The 21,078-nt window shown below is 33.9% G+C and overlaps 3 protein-coding genes and 1 long non-coding RNA gene across 6 annotated transcripts; 2 read left to right on the top strand and 2 right to left on the bottom strand.

Annotated features, from left to right (window-relative positions):
- Positions 1-10: 10 nt before the first annotated feature.
- On the top strand, positions 11-2,173 carry LOC122568476 (lateral signaling target protein 2 homolog). Its single transcript, XM_043728232.1, has one exon. The coding sequence runs from the start codon at positions 424-426 to the stop codon at positions 871-873; it is 450 nt and encodes a 149-aa protein (XP_043584167.1). The 5' UTR covers positions 11-423; the 3' UTR covers positions 874-2,173.
- Positions 1,652-19,599, bottom strand: LOC122568473 (putative protein FAM10A4). The gene is made up of 5 exons (XM_043728226.1): positions 19,378-19,599; positions 18,808-19,083; positions 18,248-18,660; positions 3,542-3,757; positions 1,652-3,225 (listed from the first exon to the last, which is right to left on the bottom strand). The coding sequence occupies exons 2-5, from the start codon at positions 19,073-19,075 to the stop codon at positions 2,998-3,000; spliced, it is 1,125 nt and encodes a 374-aa protein (XP_043584161.1). The 5' UTR covers positions 19,076-19,083; positions 19,378-19,599; the 3' UTR covers positions 1,652-2,997.
- Positions 7,685-17,946, top strand: LOC122568471 (sarcalumenin). 3 transcript variants are annotated; one of them, XM_043728222.1, is made up of 10 exons: positions 7,685-7,867; positions 13,031-13,117; positions 13,184-13,269; positions 13,360-13,513; positions 13,873-15,039; positions 15,185-15,301; positions 15,487-15,716; positions 15,794-15,985; positions 16,049-16,312; positions 16,415-17,946. In XM_043728222.1, exons 1-10 carry the CDS (start codon positions 7,795-7,797, stop codon positions 16,793-16,795), a joined length of 2,751 nt encoding a protein of 916 aa, XP_043584157.1. In that variant the 5' UTR covers positions 7,685-7,794; the 3' UTR covers positions 16,796-17,946. The 3 variants fall into 3 exon arrangements, with proteins under 3 accessions (XP_043584157.1, XP_043584158.1, XP_043584159.1); XM_043728223.1 differs by having other exon boundaries at positions 7,687-7,867; positions 15,544-15,716; XM_043728224.1 differs by having other exon boundaries at positions 7,813-7,867; positions 13,168-13,269.
- LOC122568478 lies at positions 10,173-13,023 on the bottom strand. The gene is made up of 2 exons (XR_006317087.1): positions 11,589-13,023; positions 10,173-11,499 (listed from the first exon to the last, which is right to left on the bottom strand). It is a non-coding gene; the product is annotated as an uncharacterized LOC122568478 (long non-coding RNA).
- Positions 19,600-21,078: the final 1,479 nt, after the last annotated feature.

Genomic DNA, 21,078 nt, shown 5'->3' with positions numbered 1-21,078 from the left:
CATCCATGTTCCTCTAGGTGTGTTGTTAATTATTATTTTAATTACAAATAAATACGTTCAAAACTAAAAATTTTAATTATATTGGATCTTGCAATATATTTATTTTCATATATAAGAAATTTTTTTATGATGAAAACCGGATGTTTGTATTCGGATATTGATCTTAATTTTGAAATATCCTGTATATTTATCATAAACCTAAAATTGTTTGATTTCATATCTATTGAAGTCTAATCTTTTTTTATTTCCTTCTTCCACCAAGGGGTATCCGTTACAAACTTTTTCCTTATAAAAAAGGTAAATAATTTTTTCCACAGATTGCAATGGAGATCGCGTCGCTCTTGTTGCCGCAGAAAGGTAACTATCAACCTGCAGCAGGACAACGAATGGTCCTCTACGATCCAGAGAAGCCCAAAGAAATTAATGTGCCCTAATTCGTGGATGACGAATTCAGTGAGTTTCGTTCCTTTCGTCGACAATCGGCTCTACTTCGATCCAAACTCTTTGTTCTGCATCGCGTCACCAGCCGTGGATATTCAATGTTCGGCCCACGTTATACGATCGTCCAGGCAAATACGTCATCACCATCATCATCATCCTCATCGTCGACACCATCATCATCATCACAGAAAGCATCGACGCGTGGTCAGCGATCCGGGTACAAGAGATTGGAACGCCGATAACCAAGATGTAAAACGACATCGTCGAATGTTCAGCTACGATACGGGTATTACTGGACTTAGATTAATCGAGGAGGGCGAGACAGCCGATACCGACAAGGAAGTTCCATCCCCTGACAAGACGAAAACGTCGACTTTCAGGAAAGTGCCATGGCATCCTAACTTGCACATGCTCAAAATTAGAAGAACCTAGCACGATAAAATGACGCAAACCTGGATCGTTAGAATGATATGAAAGGAGCAAGAGTTTTATCGAAAATATCGTATAAGTTGATCGATCGTCTCGTTGTCTTTTTTTTTTATTTTTATCCTTGTTTTTCGAAGGATTGTTACGATGAGGCATTATTTATCTTATTGTAGGGAGCCGGACTTTTAGCATCTTCAAGATTACAATTCTTATTTCCCTCATTACAAGTGTAAATGTTTAGATAGCTTACTTATATACTTCTTAGTCTTTAACTTTACAAAATTATTGTATTTGGTAGATTTGTGAATATAGAAATATAACTTCTATTCAATAAATAGAATATTTTTTTTATGTATCTGATATACATATATGTTACTAACTAAAATGATGAGGAAAATTATTTGACCTTGGAGATGTTGGAAAAAAATTACTTCCTAGTATAATTGTACGTGTATCAAAGCGAGTTAATTATCTCTAATCAATTATCCCTAAGAGTGCAGTACCTTTTCATTTTACGTGCAATATTATCGTTTATAAGAATTTACGCGTAGGAAATTATTTATTGTGCAAGTCATGCGAATAGTGCGTTACTATTAGCCATTGAGATTGCGTTACCCTTTCTTTTAAATCGTTAGATATGAAGACACAACGATGTAGCTTTCTTCTTGTTTTCTTAGCTCTCTTTCTTTTTAAAACAAAGTATATGTGATTATCGTTAATCCGAACAATATTTTTGTACATATTTATTTGTCAATTTTTCTGTGGCAAATAAGAATTGTTGATATTTACACAGAACTATATGGTGTATTTATTGAATTTTCGCGGTACATCGTATAACAGTTTATATTTCAACAAAAATGCATATTCGAAGCGGTATATTGTTTGTTGACTGCTCAACTCACACTGTTGGTTCAATATTCATCAGATCATAATTGAAAAAAAAAAAACTTTCTGGTTAATAACTAAAAGAATATCCTTTAAAAATTAATGGACTTCTTAATATGTACGATGTATAAACGAAATTACATAACAAATTAATCAAGTTCGTCTAAAACTTCAGCTCTTAGGAAAACTCTTTTAAGTCACATAGAGTAATTGCGAGTGCCTAGTTTTATATCATACTGCTTCGCGATATTTGGTTTGCCAAAATCATCCTTTCTTTCTTCCTTTGTCTCTCTCTTCGTAGGTGTATATACAATACATACATTCAATTTAGATCTGCTGTACTTTTCAAGGACTAGTGGAGATCTAGCATTAGGTTTCACATTAACTTGATGCATATAATATTTAGCCTTGAAAAAAAGAATCCATTGATTTTATAACACATTATGATTGTATCATATGAAATCATATTCGTTCCGTATCGAGTCAAGCATCAGCTGTTTATCTAGCAAAGTGAACAAAATGCCTATTATATACGTAAAATACTAAACATAGATAATAATGTAAATTAAATCTAGAGTTAAGTGATAGCACACGTTGACATATTTCGTTGATGTGTGAACAAACGTTTTATAACATAAGTAGACAATTAACTTAAACGTATAAAATATTAAACTTGAAAAAAATGAAAAAACTATATGTATACGTTTAAGAGAAATGAATTCTAGTATCACTCGTTACTCTAGAATGCATTTCCATATAATGAACAACTAAAAATTAAGGATTATTTAAGAAAGAAGCATTAAAAGGCATAAAGTAATTCCTTCTCCATTGCAAATTTAAGATCAATCAAACAAGTTTAAAATCAAAATGGTAAAATCGTTCGGCAGACTAATATAATATAGAATATATGCTATTCGATTATTATCTAGAAGTTCAGTTGAACGTTTACAGAATAACAAATGTCGATATATTCCATATTTAGAATACAGTTCTAACTTTAAGCTATATTATATAGGATTTTTATAATTATGTTTCTTTCTCAAGTTTATTGAGAAATGAATAAATCTTCTTTATGGCAACAAAGATATATCTTTTTACAATCCAGCTCGCGGTTAATTTGTTAGTATTCGTTTAGTAAGACACCATATAGTTTCATATAATGGTTGCTTTAGGTCAATTATTCAGAGCCTTGTAAATCATCTGAAGGTAAATTGAGAAGGAATTTCGAGAACAAGCACACCAGCTTTAATCAAGGCCAACGTCGTCCTGTGGTTTCGGTTTTGAAGTCCTAGGCATTGCGAACCCGGGAATACCACCCATCAAACCATGAAAAGCATCTGGCATATTACTAGGTCCGGCAAATTTCGCAGCCATCTTATTAACAAACATCATGACCTTCGCACTGCTTTGGTACTTCAAAATATTTGTTGGGTTTGAAGAAATATCTCTGAAGGCCTCAGCGATTTCAGGATCCTGCAAAAGAAAAATTAATATTAGTTAGAAAATTAATCGAGAGATTAATTCAAAAATTTGCTGAAAAATTAATTGAAAAATTTAGTGAAGATTTAATACCAATATCAGAATAGGTTTCGTTCTGACATGAAAGTGATAATCCACGCTATAAGAACTCCAAAAATTACCAGAAAAAATTATATTAGTGCAGTGATATCACGAGTTTTATATATTTTAATTTAATTATATAATTTAACTTCTATATAACCATGTGATACAGAAGTTTATTTTAACGCATAAACGATATTGTCGAATGGATTGATTAGTAGATATTTACCTGGAATGCTTTGAGAACATCTGGATCATTTAAAAATTGATAAAAGTTTCCTATTCCAGGGGTATTTCCGGAATGATCAGTTTGGGAAGTACGGGTGTTGTCCTCATAAGCTTTTGCACTTTCTCGAGCTTTCCTTAATCTTTCTTGTCTCTCACGCTCTAACTTTTCTTGTATCTTGCGTTCCTTCTTTCTCTTATGTTCCTCAATTTTCCGAGCCTATAAAGGAAAATTTGATATAAAATACACTGGTTTATCGCAGAATATAATAGACAAAATAATATAATAAATACAGTAAATAAAAATAATACATAGAAAGAATCTTTATTTTTAATGTCTAATTTAAATTTATATATTTTGAATATTATTTTAATTAAAATATATAAAAGAACGAATTTTTGTACGATGCTTGCGACCTAACACAAACAAAGTACCCTAATCATTATGTTCCGTGAAAGGAGTAACTCAGGGATCTGTCCAGGTTCAGGAACTTGTCCAAATACTAAATCATAATGACGTGAAACACGTCTGTCCAAGCCGTATTGTGACCTCATACGATTACGAGCTTATTATAGATCGTGTACCGGCCAATTTGGCCAGTAAACTTCGTTTCTCAAATCGATACTTTTCCCGTTCTCGTTATACTTCCCTCTTTTACATTTCATACATACTCGACAGCTTTCCATTTGTAATTCAGTTTTACACTTCAGCTCCTACCCTTGGCAAGGATCATTTAGCGTTTCGAATAGACCATGAAAATTTTGTGTGCACTAAACTATGCCCCGTCGTTGCTACAATGATGAAATCTACGCTCGTACCTAAACATTCCACCGTTTTGGCGTCAATGAAAAGAATTTTACATTGTCTCACGTACTACGCAAAATCATAGCGAATAATGAAACATTGAAATCTCTGTTTCGAAGGAATATTTATAATAGAAGAACTATATCAAATCAAAGTGTTTTATCGTAGTTTATTTAAATATCAATGAATAGTAGGTAGAAATATTCAATGTTATAATGGAAATTATCCATCGTATAGAAGCGAAACATTTATATTTTAATATTGAAGCTTGACCGTAACGAGCCATTTATAATACAAAGATAAGAAGAAAGGATAACATCGATTTATAATTAGATGGATGCAGAAGTGCTGTCAGTTTCTGCGTTACTTATCAATAGCATTGTTTCTTAACTACATCGTGATAGACTTAAATAGAAACTAATTCTATATAATAACTAGGAATGTCTTATTTCAACAATAAATAAATAAAATGACTCTTTGTCATGACAATAATAATTAAGGCGGAAAGATATCCGTGATTGAAGTTCATATAAAGAATCATAGAATTAAATAGACGACACGTAGACATAAGGAAATAAACGAAGATATTAAAAACACTTGTTATATTTTTATTACCTAAACTGACAGAACCTTTGAACAATACTCTAAGATCGATAACCTGATAGAATAATGTTATAGATAAGAGAAGATAAAGAGATAAGAAGAGGAAAGGATAAAGGAGAGAGCACGGGAGATAGCGACGGAGAGAGCGAGCAAACGCGAGAACTTTTGCACGAGGGAAGCACCACCTTATACGGCGGCGACCCGGGCTTCTAAATATAAAGGCGCCCGTCGTTTCGATGCTTCTCTCTGTCCGAACGAGCACGCATTTCGCTGCGAATCTCTTCTCTTTGCTACACGCGCCGTAGCCACGCTCTCCCGTTGGGACCGTCGATAACAGACGTCTGGAATTCCGCTAATATTACGTCGCACAAAAGTTTGTCCCCTTTCCACCTTTCGTGTTCTCGTGTTCACGGTTCTTTAATTTCAGAACGAAGTGTTTCGTTGGAAGCTTGCTTCCCACGTTATGTGAAATTTTATTCTAGTGATTTCGAAGTAGTACAGAGTATCTTAGTAATTGAAAAATTGATAGAGATAGCGCCTTTGAGTTCTTGTTAATAGAACGAGTCCTTAAAGTCTTATCCTGATCTGACTTTTGTTATTATAATTGGAGAATTTAGTAGATTTTTATATATCATGTTGTATTATATCTGTTTAAAATACTTTAGAACATGCTTTAGGAATTTAGGTTCAGGCAATTAAAATTATTTTTGTACCTTGTATTAATCTGGTTATCGAAGCCAGGCAGATGTAAATTGTTATTTCGTACGTGAAACGTATTGAATTTTGAGAATTGACTATCTCTTATGCGTTTACGATGCTTTCGAAATAATCTTTTATATTCTATTTATTCTATATTATTTACTATACATTATATATATTAATCATATATATTGGGAATTTTTTATGAAATTCCGAGCTTCAGTGTTTGTATATTGTATAAAATTCTGAGTTTTATAAGGAACTATATACAAGTAACTATATATATATAACTATAACAATATACAAGCACTGATCCCCCTGCTAATGTTATACAAAATTTGCAAATGCTACGATGTAGCGTATATACTACTGAGAATTATTATACTTGTATCCTGAATATTTCAAGAGGAGAGTTTATTTGATGTGACGCTATTTTCGTTGACAATGAAAACTTATAATAGCTTACGTAGCATATTATCGAATATAACAATGTATTGGATATAACTTTTTCAATGAGAATAAATTATACTTCGATTTTCCTACCTTTAACAATATAAAGAAGTTGAAAATAGAAAATTAAACAATCGAATTATTCCGAATTCCTATATACTAAATAGGAATCACAGAGGCTTATTTTCTAAAGACTCGAAGTATTACAATTTCGGTACTATTTGATTAAGATATTCGATTTATTTTGATTAGCAAAACCAACACACATTCCTCGAGATCAAAGATGTACTACTTTCATCAACATCTAACTTTCTGCCGATTTCCATGACGACCTTGTCCCCATATCACGCATGTATTTTAGGAATTCTACGACTGCGGCGCATATAATTGGCTCGTATTAAGTAACTACACAACTTTGATCTTCGATAAAGCTTCGTAATTTTCATTGCGAAGACAAAGAAAATATATCTGCGAGAGATCATCGTGATTATTTATAAACCTCTATCTTTATACTCGTCATGAATTTCCGTCATCGACTTTCCTTCATCTGGTCTACCAAATTCTGGGGGTAACATACTGTGACCATCGATGAGAAAATATAGCAACAGAAAAACGGTCGATGACAGACCTTCGTCATACATTAGAAAAAAAAAGAAAAACACGCAGGAGGAGGAGGAAGAAAAGATCGACGAAGACGACGACGATGGAAACGAGGTTGAGGATGACGTGATAGTTAGGTCGAAACGTGTGCAGGATCTTCGTGCACGGTCGCTAGTCAATGTCTTAGCGGTCTGTCGGCCAGGTAGACCCTGCAAACCCGAGAAAACCGGGCCGCCAAGAGGTATTTTTAAAACTGCCACTCTACGACCAGTATCTACGGATTGTACGAGATAATGATTCGGTGAATCAGTGGTGGTCGTGCTCAGGCATCTTCTGCATACTTCAGGAAAAACCAAATTGTCGTTTTGTAGACTATTGCTAGCCCCGAATAAAAGCAACCCTTCATTGGACTCGTTTAAAAGCCGTACTTTTTGGTTAAATCTCATAATTATAGAACTTTCTATGAGTTGCTTTGACCAATCTATTGATTTGAGTAAAGAGAAGGAACCTAGTAAATTGTCAAAAGAACTCAATTCAAGTTTAATCTTTCATTAAAATCCTAATATAGCATCTTCTTCGCCCAGATTCATTTCTTTTTCTCTCCTAACGCTTTCGGAACAAACATGTTTACTCCATCAAATATCGAGTAATTATTTATATAGTATATCTGTATGTACTCTAGATTTTCTCTGCAACATAGAATCATTTACTTCCATTTATATGCATCATGTCGTAATTAATTATACAAAGTCCAAGTAATAATCCAAATCTTCACGCGCATATCCTTTTTCCATCACCATTTGACGCTAATGCATCCAATAAACGATAAAGAATTTAACATGCAATTTTTCTCGCCAGCAAATACTAAAAACAATAGGTATTCGAAAATTATGCGAATGGAATCTCGCGATCAGGCGGGAAAAAACGAGAAAATGATGGCTCGCGTGGTCCCGGCTGTGGGGTGAGAAGTAGAGGGGCGACTTCGGGGTTTGGCGGTAGTGACAATGCCAGTTCCTCGCGGGCGAGTTGGAGTCGAAGGCGACTATCGAGTGAGACGAGCTGCCAGCCCTGGCTCATCGTGTAGTGCCTAGTGAAACGAGATGACGGGCTCGCGGCTGAGACCCGCGTACTTCGTGGGCCTCTTGCTGGCCCTTCTAGCCGTCGCCTTACAGGGTGAGTAGCCCTCGATTGGGCGCCTTCCCTCCAAGGATGCTTCTCTTCTCCTGTTCGCTTTGTATCATCATTCTTCTCTTTCGATTCTTCCGTGAACGCTTCATTTGGTGTAATTAATCTCTCGAGTATTTCTGCTACGGTTTATTTTCCAAGATTTTATCGTTCCTTCAGAAAGCGATCTTGTATCATCATCATCATCATCATCCATGTTTTCCGATTCTTGTGCAATCGTTTGATTTGAGGAAGTTGATCTTTATATCTGGTACAGTTTATCTTCCGAAGTTTTATCGTTTCTTTAGGAAGAGATTTCGCATCATCTTCATCCCTGTTTTTCAATTTTTCCGCAATCGTTTGATTCGAGGGAGTTTTATGATGATTAAATACGATACTCAAAGTTGATGGAATTCTGGAAGTCATTACGAAGTCTTACATGCGTATGTACTATTCTTTTCCTTTCGTGCATGATTTTCTTAACGGTTTTCCAATTTACAAAAGAAATTAAACAGGAACTTTTTAGAAGAGTATTGGTTCTTCTCTTCATTGTTGCATCGTTTCGTAGAATTTCAAAATCAAATGTTCGTGCCAAGATTTTCTCTAAAGAGACTACCTCGTTCTTCTCATATATACATAATCTCCTTTACGGAATTTTCTCCATCGATTCGTTTCAATTCTAACCGGAAACAGAGCTGCCAAACAAATCCACGCATTGACATCATCATTTGTTTTCGCGTTATTTTTAACGAGTTGTCACGAGACGCTTTTTTAGAATGTATCTACGCGACGTCGTTTATTCGACGTTTATTCGTCGTTAATTTTATAAACGAAGAGCAACACCTTGCTTTTGCACGAGTATGATTCACGATATTATTCGTGAAGATGATCGTAGACCTGAGAATCTTTTGATTTTATCGTTTCCAATTGTTAGGATTGATCTAGATCATCGATTTTTCAAGCGCGTAGGTGTCAGTGTGGTCAAGTTTCTAGAAGTTTTAGCGGTCGATGATATGGATGACGCGCTGACGAACGTGTGACGATTGATGAAGGTCAATGTTACGTAAAGTCACTGGTCTGCGTCATCGGTTGCCTGGCTTGTCAAGCCTCTTCAGCATCGAGCAAACGTGCGATCGAACCGATGAACCTACGATCCATTGCATCATCGTTGGTTTGTTATGTCGATACCGTTAACGAGCATCTCTTCTCCATTCAACGTCACGTGTTCTTCCTTTCAACGTTTAACTCTATTTCCTTGATACATCGTGACGTCTTACAAACTCCTTCGAATAGTATCGATAGTTCAATAGTGGTTCTTAATGCAATAGAATAATTTTAAAATAGTACCGATGATTATGTACATATCAGTAACGGTTCTTAATAAAATAGAATCATTTTCTTGAAAATATTATGAAAACATTATAAATATATATCTATATCAAAAAGAATACAAAATGATTACACTTTGTAAATTGAAGAATGAAAGAAGTAAATAAACTAAATTTTTCGTTTTCGATGGTTTTGTTAGATATAAAAGAATATTTATTTGAAATGTTAGGCATTTAGTGGTTATTATTTATTTCTTTTTCTTCCCGTTCTTTTTTCTTTTTTATGCAATGTGAAATGGTTATTGTAGATGTGAAATGCAGTTGGAGAACAACGATAACGGTATTGCGGTTAAATTAACGAAGCGAAATGGGACGACGATCGAGTAAACGATTTTGATCGTGGATTCAAGGATTTGTTATTTTAGGAATCGATGGAAACCGACTGTCAACAACTTGCAAATAATTACATAAGGACAGACATAAATCCGTGCCAGATTCGCTCTAAATTCTACAAATTTGATCGTGAATTCCGTTTAAAGCGATACCTGAACCTTAACATGTTTGCTGATGGCAATGGACAATGAAGGATAATCAGAATCCGTGTTTACCACTTACGAACAGTTCATAAATTAATATTCGTCAAATATATTGACGTGCTCGTAAAATATATGGTAAACATATAATATTGAAACTTTCATAAATTACTATAAAAAAAAAAGTGCATTTACGCCATGACACTATTAACATTATTAAAGAATATAGTATTGCACTAGTATGCACTAAGGTGCAATTTCTTAAATAAATTATATCTATATCAATCAATATAATAATTCATACAATCTTTCTTATTATCTTTAAATAGCAATTTAATTTCTCTATAAAAATCTTTATATGAAAATTTTCTTCCATAAGGAAAGAGTACTTGTAAAAATGATTAGAGTAGTATAATAGATTAATGGCAAGTCGAGAAAAAATGAACAATGCACTTTTCAGGTAAATCTAACTTTTATAGCAAAAAGATTAAAGACTATACATGCCACAGTGCGCGGAACAAGACTTCAGAATCTATCTTTATCCTTGGTGGCTATGCTTGTGCCAAACGACAGCTGCTTACCTCTACTTCCATTACCCGTATCTTGACATTTTCGAGGATTATTTTGCAACATACATAATTTCAACATATTATCTTACAGATCGCTAAAGTCTAAAATTAATATTCCGCCTGTAAATTAGCGGTAGCAGCTCTTCACTTATAATTTACTTCTTTGTTTGTTCTCATAATATCCAGTAACGAAACAATAAATCTAAATCAAAATAAAATCTTAAAACCCGCTATAGAACAGAAACAAATAAAAGAGGAAGAAAAGCTACATAAATGATTTGACGAATCTCGTAAAGTCAAGTTAAAATTCAATAAATAATTAAGCATCGTTAGAACTTTGTTAAGATTCCCTCTGATTTTGTGGGAGACAAAAGGCTAAAGCGTGCAAAATGATAAGATCTCGTGCCAAGAGTACCAACACGTGTGATGTAATGATGAAAATTTATGAGCAATACATGCTACGTATTTTCTTTTCATCTATACCTATAGAGTAACTAAATTTCACTTTGAAAATTGCATCATCAACTAAGGAACAGGAAACCTGACTCCATATAAATTCTTCATAGTTATTTCATAGTAAGAAATCGTTGGTTGCTATATATAGTCATTAACTAGTATATCCAGTATCTCTAGTATACTGGTATATCTTCTGTCGATGTTGCTCTTCAATTTGTTGTTCCAATGGATTGATATCATCATCGATGGTATCAATGAATTTTGTATCGTCGAAGAATCTCGGCTAAAGTATTTGTACTTTTTCGCTGCGAATAACCGATAAAAATACGTTTCGCTCATCCAATATATAAATATTTTCAAGTGTTGCTCGGCTCAAAGCCGCCTACTCGTCGCTAAACTTAGAAACCGGCCTCCCAGGTACTGCCTAGAAAGATGATATCGACATTTTCATCGACCGAGATTTTATACACGGTGGCACATATTATAACACCAAAGCTAGACCCTGGCGTACCATGTTTTCATAGGCAAACGTGTGAGAGTATTGACACATTTCATTTGAAGTCATCTTCATTATTCATAGGATTCATAGCCTTCAACGTTGAAACATTGTGCTTATTTGTGCCCCTTTCTCTTTCAATAAATTTGGAAATGATTTCACAGCATGTGAAGTGCAATTTTAGTCTAATGGATCCTGAAGGATTGTTGTAATGTTTAGGTTGTAGAAGTTTCTTCATTTTCCTCTAGTTGCTTTAGATCTAGATGTTTAATAAATAATCAATAATTGTCAATAGTAGTAAAAGTGAATGTATGTGTACATAAAATCTTCCTTCAGTTTGTATATTACCTTTTGACATATTTCTATGTATCAAATAATCTACAGTAATAAAAGTATTGATAGTTAATCCAATTAATCTTCATTGTTGTACTCTCACAAGGTTACTAACTGGTAACTGATCCCCATATCTCTCGATAATTGTTCTGGTATCAAAACGTCGCCGTTTAGAATATATTCAAGGTGTTAATGCTTCTTTAAATTTTCAAGGTACTACCGCTGATTAATTACTTGGTAACTCTTTTCTGTTGTGTTCTTAAAACTTTACTTGGCAGCAATTGCATTCTTCTTTAATTTCTCTTCTGTAAATCTACTTACTCTAATAAATTTCTAAAAACATCATTCTTAATCGAAAACCATTCTTTATCATCATTTTCAGTATTCCCATTATTGTACATTTCTTTTCATTATCTTCTTCTTCTTCTCTTCACAATGGCTGTTGAACTATTATTTTCATATGTTGTTTTCAAAAGCCATCTTCTTCTAAAGAACTTGACGTTGAACATTCTAAATATCAAAATATTTGTACTTGTTCAAGTTCAATTTATCAAGCAATAAATCTACTTGGACAAGAAATTACATTCCATAGGATATACCGAAGATATTCTTCTTTCTGTTAAAATTGTTTATCGAAGATTCTTGATGAGTAAAACTTTCTTGATAAACATGTAAACTACTCTCATATTTTAATATTTGATCCATTAGTGGGTCGCGTCTCAAACTTTGGAAATCTATGATCTTTTACTATTGGACTTTTAATGTCCTTTAGGAACGATACTTATCTTTTCCTAGTTGCTTAGATCACGATCGAGCATGGTTGTTGTTTCGGCACACCTGTCACTGTTCGAGCACGCGTTCAACCCAAACGATGTGTAACGACTCTGACAAGATCTTGCATCACCTGGGTCAGATATTTTTGGTGGTCGCGTGGCGTTAAACTCTCTTGCTAAGCTCCGTGCTAGGTTATCTAATACTCCGCACCTTCTTTTGGCACCGCGTGTTTAGCATAGTGAGAACTCTCGACGAAAATTCCTGGCACCCAAAGAATCGGCATAGAACCAAGCCAACCGTGAAATCTTTTGTAAAATTCGTACAAAAGAGAAATACTTCATATAAACATTTCTTGTTATTGTATATACACCTCATATACGTTCATGAATGACCACCAGGATATACCAATGGTTCTTTTATGTTATTGTATCAATAAAATATTATATTTCAGATACACAATTTGTTCTTTTATAAAAGAAAAAGAAAAAATTGAAGAAAAGAAATTGAAATTCCAATAATTTTGAAATGGAAACCAAGTGCTCCTTCAAACGTGCAATAAATTCATAATCAATTAATATTCATAGTAATAATCTTTTACACTTTTCAACATGAATACTACTTTTTCTCTTCTGATAAATACGTAAATTACTGTAGTAATTTTGAAACTGAACTCGTGTTTTCAGGAGTGCAAAGCGAAGAAGAGCTAGAAGTGCCGCCAGAGGATCTGTGTCGACCATATATAGAGAAGGCGTTGAAGGATCTCGGTACAGGTAATGTTAAAATGTCGAGGGATATTCAACTGGAGCACAACGATTTCTAGAATCTTTCGTTTGAAGGATCTTTGGAGCAGACCAGTGCCGAGGCCGGGACCGACGTCGATAAAGAGAGTCAAGAAGATGAAGCAAAACCTGCGAGCGAAGAAGTAAGACAAAGTATCTTTTTCATTCTAAAATCAATAATTATCATTTTAATGTATGAAGATCATGAAAATGTTTTTTGGCATTCGCTGTAGGAAGGTAAGCCTTCAAAGGAAGATGTGGCAATGGAAGAAGATAAACAAAAATCGGTAGAAGAAACTGGAGGCACAAGTGGCGAACAAGGTGTGCAAAGTGCTGAAGCTGGAGAAGAACCTGGAGAAAGTGCCGAAGCAGGTGAAGCAGAAGAAGGTAAATGTTAAACGATCAGTATTTGCATCAACCTGTTAATCTTCTTCTTACATCTATAAATTCATTCAAGTTAGGTAATTAATATTACACCAAGCTAATACTGTATACTCAATACTGTTCCTTTATGAGCAATAGATACTTCTTTCGATTGTTATCTAATTATTCTTCCCTTTTTATATAATTTTTCTTATCTTAAATAAAGTATCTTAACTCAATAAAATGTCTTACCTTAACAAATTAGATTAAATTCCTGGAGCTTTTATAGAATCATAGAACAAAGGAAGCTAGAATACTATATCACGTCTCTTCAAGGTTCATTATTACTGCCAAAGTATTAAAAAACATATTATTGCTTCTAGGTGAAAGTGAGCAACCAGATGAAAAGTCCGGAGAAGTAGTCAAAGAAACCGAAGAGGATAAGGAGGAATCTGTAGAACAAGCGGAAGAGGGTGGTGCAGATTCTGCTCAGGAAGGAACCGAAGAGGATAAGGATGTAAAATCTGGTGAAGAGGAAAAATCGGAGGAGGCAGCACAAGTGGAAAAGTCTGAGGAAGAAGAACCAGCGGATGCTGGAAAATCAGAAGAAGAAGTACAACGGGATGCTAAAATCGATGTAGATGAAGGAAAATCCGAGGAAAAATCGCAGGCTGACGATGGAAAATCCGACGAAGCACAAGCCGAAGGAGAATCGGCTGAAGAAGCGAAAATCGACGAGGAGAAATCCGACGAAGAAGCTAAGACCGAGGAGGTGAAGTCTGACGAAGAGAAAACCGAAGACGAGACGACCGATTTGAAGGCGGAAGAGACAGAGGAAGCAGTTTCTAAAGAAGAAGGTGAAAAAGACCAAGATAGCAAAACTGAAGAGGAAGGTCAATCAGCGGAGCAACAAGTAAGCGGAGAAGAAGCGAAGGAAGAGAGTAAGGAAGGTGAAGGTGAAAGTGAAAGTATAGAAGGCCAAACAGAGGAGGAAGCAAAACAGAGCGAAGAAGCTGAAGAAGGTAAGTCTGAAGAAAAAACCGCAAAATCGGTTGAAGAAGAAACTGTAAAATCAGTGGAAGAAGAAACTGCAAAATCAATGGAAGAAGAAGAAGAAACGGAGAAGTCGACGGAGAAGGGAACTGAAGAAGAAGCTAAATCAGCAGAGGAAGAAACTGATAAGCTGAAGTCTCGTGCTAGGAGAGAAGTTGGCGGAAAAGAAGGTGAAGAAGAGGGCGGAGAAGAAAGCGTAGGAGAAGGCGAAGAAGGCGAAGGAGATGGTGAAGGCTCGAAGGAACCAGGAGAAAGAGAAGAAGAACCTACCCCAGAGGAAGACTTGATTCGAGAGATAGTGGTACCGGAGAATTTACGACCGCGTGATCATATTAATCAGCTGTTAAAACTGGATGAAGAAAATGAAGAGAAAGAACGAGCAATACAGAAACACGCGGATGTTATACTAAAGGAACTGAAGAGGGTTTATGACAATGCCATCCAACCATTGGAGTCTTTGTATAAATATAGAGACTTGAGCAATAGACACTTTGGTGGTAAGCATAATTAAAATAAACAAAATGAGATAGGTCACTATTAATTGATAAAAATTATTATTCCTTAAAATAGTAATATTCAAAAATACTACTAATGCTAAAGTACTAATATTCGATATTTAAATATATAACATTAACTTTATAGATCCAGAAATATTTTCGAAGCCATTAGTCCTCTTCATGGGTCCGTGGAGCGGTGGGAAATCTTCCATCATAAACTATTTGCTCGATATCGAGTATAGCCAGACATCGTTAAGAACAGGTGCGTAAGTAGCGAGAAAACGAAGAAAGTAGTGAGAATTTGTTGTGCGAGGATGCTTCGACTTACTTTACATTGACGCTTAACTAAGTCGGCCGTGATCACGCCTTCAAATAGTAAAACAATGCTGATGTAAAGATTTAGCGCTAGAAGCATGCTAGGAGCATGAATATACAGATAGTGTTTAGGTGGTTTGAGAGAGTGCTTTGAGGAGCAATGCAAAACGCCAAATGGAAATGACACAGGAGCCGAGCCATCTCCGGCCTACTTCAATATTATTATGCATGGAGAAGAAGAGGAGATCCTCGATGGCACACAGCTAGCTGCCGACTGGACTTTCTCCGGATTACAAAAATTTGGCCAAGGATTGCTCGATCGTCTTAAGGGTTTACGACTTGACAATAAATTGCTAGAAAAAGTAAATATATTCTTTAAATAATTTCATTCTATAAAAATTTATTCTTTCAATGATGATGTATTTTTTTGCATTAATAGGTCAATATCGTCGAGATACCAGGAATTTTAGAAATTCGAAAACAAGTCCAACGTTTGTTCCCGTTTAACGATGCGTGTCAATGGTTCATTGACCGCGCAGACATAATATTTCTAGTATACGATCCATCCAAGTTAGACGTTGGGCCAGAAACAGAGGCTATCCTTGATCAATTGAAAGGAAGGGAACATCAGGTAAGCTTCGATATTAAGATCTGCACACTGTTAACGTCAGGATAATGTGAACTTCCACAACAGACACGCATCATTCTCAACAAAGCTGATCAAGTAAAACCAGAAGAACTGATGAGAGTGCAAGGCGCTCTGATTTGGAATATATCCCCGCTGATGTCCAGCGCTGAGCCACCGATAATGTACTCTACATCATTGTGGTCGTTACCATACGAAGCTGGTGCACCTACCAGATTATTGTATGCTCAGGAACGTGCATTCCTACGTGACTTACGTACTGCCATCGACAAACGGGTCGAGCATAAGATAGCGAGCGCCAGAAGATTCGCTGTAAGTTATTACGATCGACTTTTCATTAAAATGATTTTTCATCTTCTCAATCTGTTGTCTTTGATCGGTGAGTAAATATGAAATATTTCTTCATGCTTATAGGTACGAGTGCGCAATCATGCTAAAATGGTAGACTGCTACCTAACCACGTACTACAATCACAAGACATTCTTTGGAAACAAAAAAGAGATCAGTGACAAGATTACCGATAATCCACAAGATTACCATATCTACGAGGGCTTAAGTACTTTGAAGAATATATCACGCTATGACTTGCCTGATCCGGACGTTTATCGAGACTTCTTCCGATTAAATCCTCTTTACGATTTCCCTCTACTAAGCTCTACGTGCACGTACTTCCGTGGATGTCCGATCAATAGACTCGATGTTGCCATTGCTTACGATTTGCCAGAGCTCGTAGGCAAATACAAGAAATTAGTAGAGCAAGTCATACACGAGTATGAAACAAGTCCTTCTAGTTGAGTGTAATCCTACATTCTCAGACAAAGCTCTTGATGCCACATGAGGTATGAGGTTAGAGCAAATCGTACAAAACAAACAAGAGAAAGAGTGAAAGGAAACGAACATTGGTGTAAGTTCATTACTTGAAGCAGTACAGAGAAGTTTCTTTCCTGAAATAGCAAAAACTTAGGTTTGGATCGCCTTCAGATAAAAGTCCAACTGGATCATACATGAAGAGAAGAGAATGCAAGACCTAAACAGAATTCTCCTGGAACATTATTTTGCGCAATAATATTAAATAGTTCATTCAAGGATGAGAAGACATACTGTGAAGTATGAAAACGTACTGTTGATTTTGTAGGTAAATAATATGGATACTAATGACACAATAAGGAAGATGATACGGTTGGTTAATGATATACTTAACATATATTTAAGTGTATTAGTGGATTGGAATGAATCGAAGATTTCAAGAAACCTGTGTTTGGAAAATAGGACGAGTGTTACCATTCCAATCTAAGAAAAGAATAGTGTGTTTCCTTTGAATGTGTTCCAATACAGCTTCGATTACACAGTTATGGAAAACATATCACAATAATGGTGGGTCCTATTGTCTAACACACAAATATAGAAGTTGAAAATACAGTGAACTCGCGCGATAGACTTTTTTGGAACTTAGTGTAATGGTTGTGCTAATTGTAGCACAACGCTGTGACACTTTCAGCCATCAGAACAACATACGATGAAAGCAGTTACATATTATAAGTATGTAAAATAAAATAAATAAAAATATTTCCATTAAGAAAGAGATAAGAATGATCTCTTTTTGAAGATACAAATCGTGTTCTTATTAAGAGTTATAAATATTTATTTAAAAAAAATTAATTAATTACTCGATAATAACTTCCCATGTTGATATATAAACTATATTTCAATGTGAATGAATATATTGTTTGTTTTAGTAAAAAATTTGATTTTTAATGTACCTTGTGTAAATTAAATGCCTCATATAAATCATGAATTGTTTTGCATTGTTATTGTTGTTCATATGTGTGATTGATTTTTTTGGAAGTAAGCAAATTGTTATGCTATTCTATGTAAGTTAAGTATTGAGGTTTAATAGACTTAATTTATGTATTTTTCAAATAGGAATATATAAATTATACTTGTCATTTGTGTAAATGTGATATTCTCAATCCCAAATACAGATTATTTATATATATAATAAATAAGATTTAATAGATAACTAAAAGTATGATATATTAATCCAATATAACAAACAGGATTTAACTGATCTTAGTTACATAAAATAATACTATAAGAAAAATTACAATATGATTAATTGGTAGGTATACTTATTAAGCGAGCATGCAATTTTTTCAATAATAAAAAATTTGAAAAATATGCAAAGTGATTGAAATAATAAATTAGATTATGAGAAAGATAGTAACAATTTAAAAAGAAGATACTTACGTTTGGTGTAACTTCTCGTAACCACTCATCAGCTTGCTCATCAAAGTCAAATTTACAAGCAAGTCTCAAATCAGTAGCCGCTTCTTCGAATTTTCCAAGCAAGTGATAGGCCCTTCCTCTAAACTTGTGAGCTGCTGCACTATCCGGATTTAGTTCCAAAGCACGATTACAATCACGAATACAGGCATTAGGCTTATTTATTAACATGAAAATTTGTCCACGTTTGGCATAAAGTAACGATGCCTGTGGATTCAATACTATAGCTTCTGTATAAAGTTCTATAGCCTTTTCATAATCTTTTTCTATAAAAGCTGATACAGCTTCAGAACGTTTAGCCTGAGATTCTGCAATTTCTTCTTCTGTTGGTTGTAAAGTAGGATTTCCCATTTTTTGAGGAGTATCTTCATCTGGTTCTAAAATTGTAATTTAGAAATATTATTAAATATTAATATAAATTCTATTTAAATCCCAATATTATTAAAGATATTTTATTAAAGAAAAATTAAGATTAAATAAAAAAATTAATAAAAATTAAGATAAAATTTTAGATAAACTTTTACCAATTACTCCACTCATATCAAGATCAATATCACTTTCTGGTTCCGGTTCTGGTTCAGGTTCTTCAGATGCATTTGCATCTTCTGGTTTTTTGCTTGGTGATTCATTACTTGATTTCTGATTTATTTCTGGTATCCGTCCTCCATAAAATTCAATTAACGATTTTAAAAAAGAATAATCTGGCTGATATAACAAAGAAGGATTTAGTATGCATGAATTGACTACTGATCCCAATTGTGTAATAAACTCTGGTGTTATGGGAAAAGACATTGTGCTACCTAAAACAACAATTGAAAATAATAAATTATGCAAAACGTATTATGCGCATTTATGCTGCATAACTATGAAAGAAAATTCTAACAAACAAGTAAACATGACCAACATATAACCATATATGTATCAATTATGTATGTCGAATGATTAGTCAATATGCAAAAAATTTATGTGACTTAAATAAAGTTCGATCTTTTAATACATTTTGATTTTTTGATGTGTATAATAGAAAAAGAATTATAATGTTCGAAATACCGGTAATAGATAGTTTTAATACATATCAGAATTCGCATACTTACCGATAATAATATAGAATTTACGTAAATTTCGACGAAAGGTATGAAATAAATATTTAAGGTTCTGATATTATTGAAAATAATTTGTATTATTCGAGTTCACAAGATATGAAATTAATATTTGGAGCACAACAAAACGCACTAGGCATACGATCGAAATAGATACGTACTATTATGTACTAACAGAGACCAAATTCATCTGATCGTTAGATCTGATATGCAATACTGCACTAGGCAGGGCAGAATACTTATATTGATATGTTGGCAAGTTTACAATTGGCATCATTTATGCAAGTAACATCTGATTAGTTAGAATTTCTTACTTTAGATAATAATAGAAAAGTGTGTTTATGCGAATACGATAATAAATATTGATATAGAAATAACAAGAGAAAATAGACATGTTTTGGATCAAATTTAATACGCATAACTTTTCAACCGCTAGATTTCTAAGCCTAAGATTTTCATTTCTGCATTCTGCGCGTCGAAGACTGTAATTATATATAAAAAAAAAGTCAATAATTTTATGTCCCCTAAAGTAAAGTACAAGCTCTGGTACAGCCAATTATTTTATTTTGTTCCTCATTAGCATTCGATGTACATTTTTCGTAATATATTTAAACATATGACAACATGATTTCAATGTCACTGTTACGTCAAAAATATCATACTTTACCAAATATGAGTACATTATTGAAAATTCGCCGTATATTTTCTTTTTTCTCTAAAAAAAAATATAGTAAGTAATTAATTTCTTTTTCTTAAGCAAGTTGCAATTACTTTAATTATTGCGCAATTTTGTTATTCTCATACTTGTTTATCTCGGATAGAAAAGTAAATTTTCCATAAAAGAGTTTCCGTAAAAAGAACTTTTCCGTAAAATTAATTTATAATTATAACAGTAATATAATATAATTATAATATAATAGTAATTTATAATTAAGCAGGTTCTTGTCTATACTAATGTGGAACCAAACAGGGCAAGATCCCTAATTTTTTGGTTCTTGTATATGCTAACATCCATCAGCTTTAACACTTGACCGTATGGTGCGCCACTTGTGTTGCTATTGGCTGCCGACTAGTAACACAAAGTTACGTATTATTAACCGACAGCCAGTAGCTACAGCCGCAGTAATTACGTTTTGTATATTTTTATCGACTGGTCTCGTTGGATGGAATATAATTATTAATAACTTTCTCTATTATTTACTAGGAAAGAATATACGTATTAGTAGTATATGCAAATAATAAAAAACATGATTAATTTTATGTATAACTGTATTTTATTATACATAACCCTTAACCTTAACTTTCCATTGTTTTGAAGTATCAACTTTATCATTTGATAATAGAGAAGTAATCAAACTTCGGAGGATAATAAAATGATCTGAATATATAATAAAAAAATGTTATCCCATTCTATATAGAACTACATCACTTGTAATTAGAAACTAGAGAAATGATAACGCTCTTTTTGTCCCATTATATTTTCCAGCTTTATTATCTTATACTATGAACTAAATAAATTGCAGTTAAAATCCTCATTATGCTACAGACAAAAATATGATCTAATATTTACAAATGAGGTGTGTAACGCAAGCTTAACAATAAGTTTTCAAAAATTTGATATTATATCGACAAGTTCGTTACAAGACGGCACAGTATGTGGATATACCTTATCATCCACTCTCATTAAAAATTATC

This window comes from Bombus pyrosoma, linkage group LG6, assembly GCF_014825855.1.
Source record: "Bombus pyrosoma isolate SC7728 linkage group LG6, ASM1482585v1, whole genome shotgun sequence".
NCBI classification, from domain to species: domain Eukaryota; kingdom Metazoa; phylum Arthropoda; class Insecta; order Hymenoptera; family Apidae; genus Bombus; species Bombus pyrosoma.
This window is presented reverse-complemented; position numbering and strand designations above follow the sequence as displayed.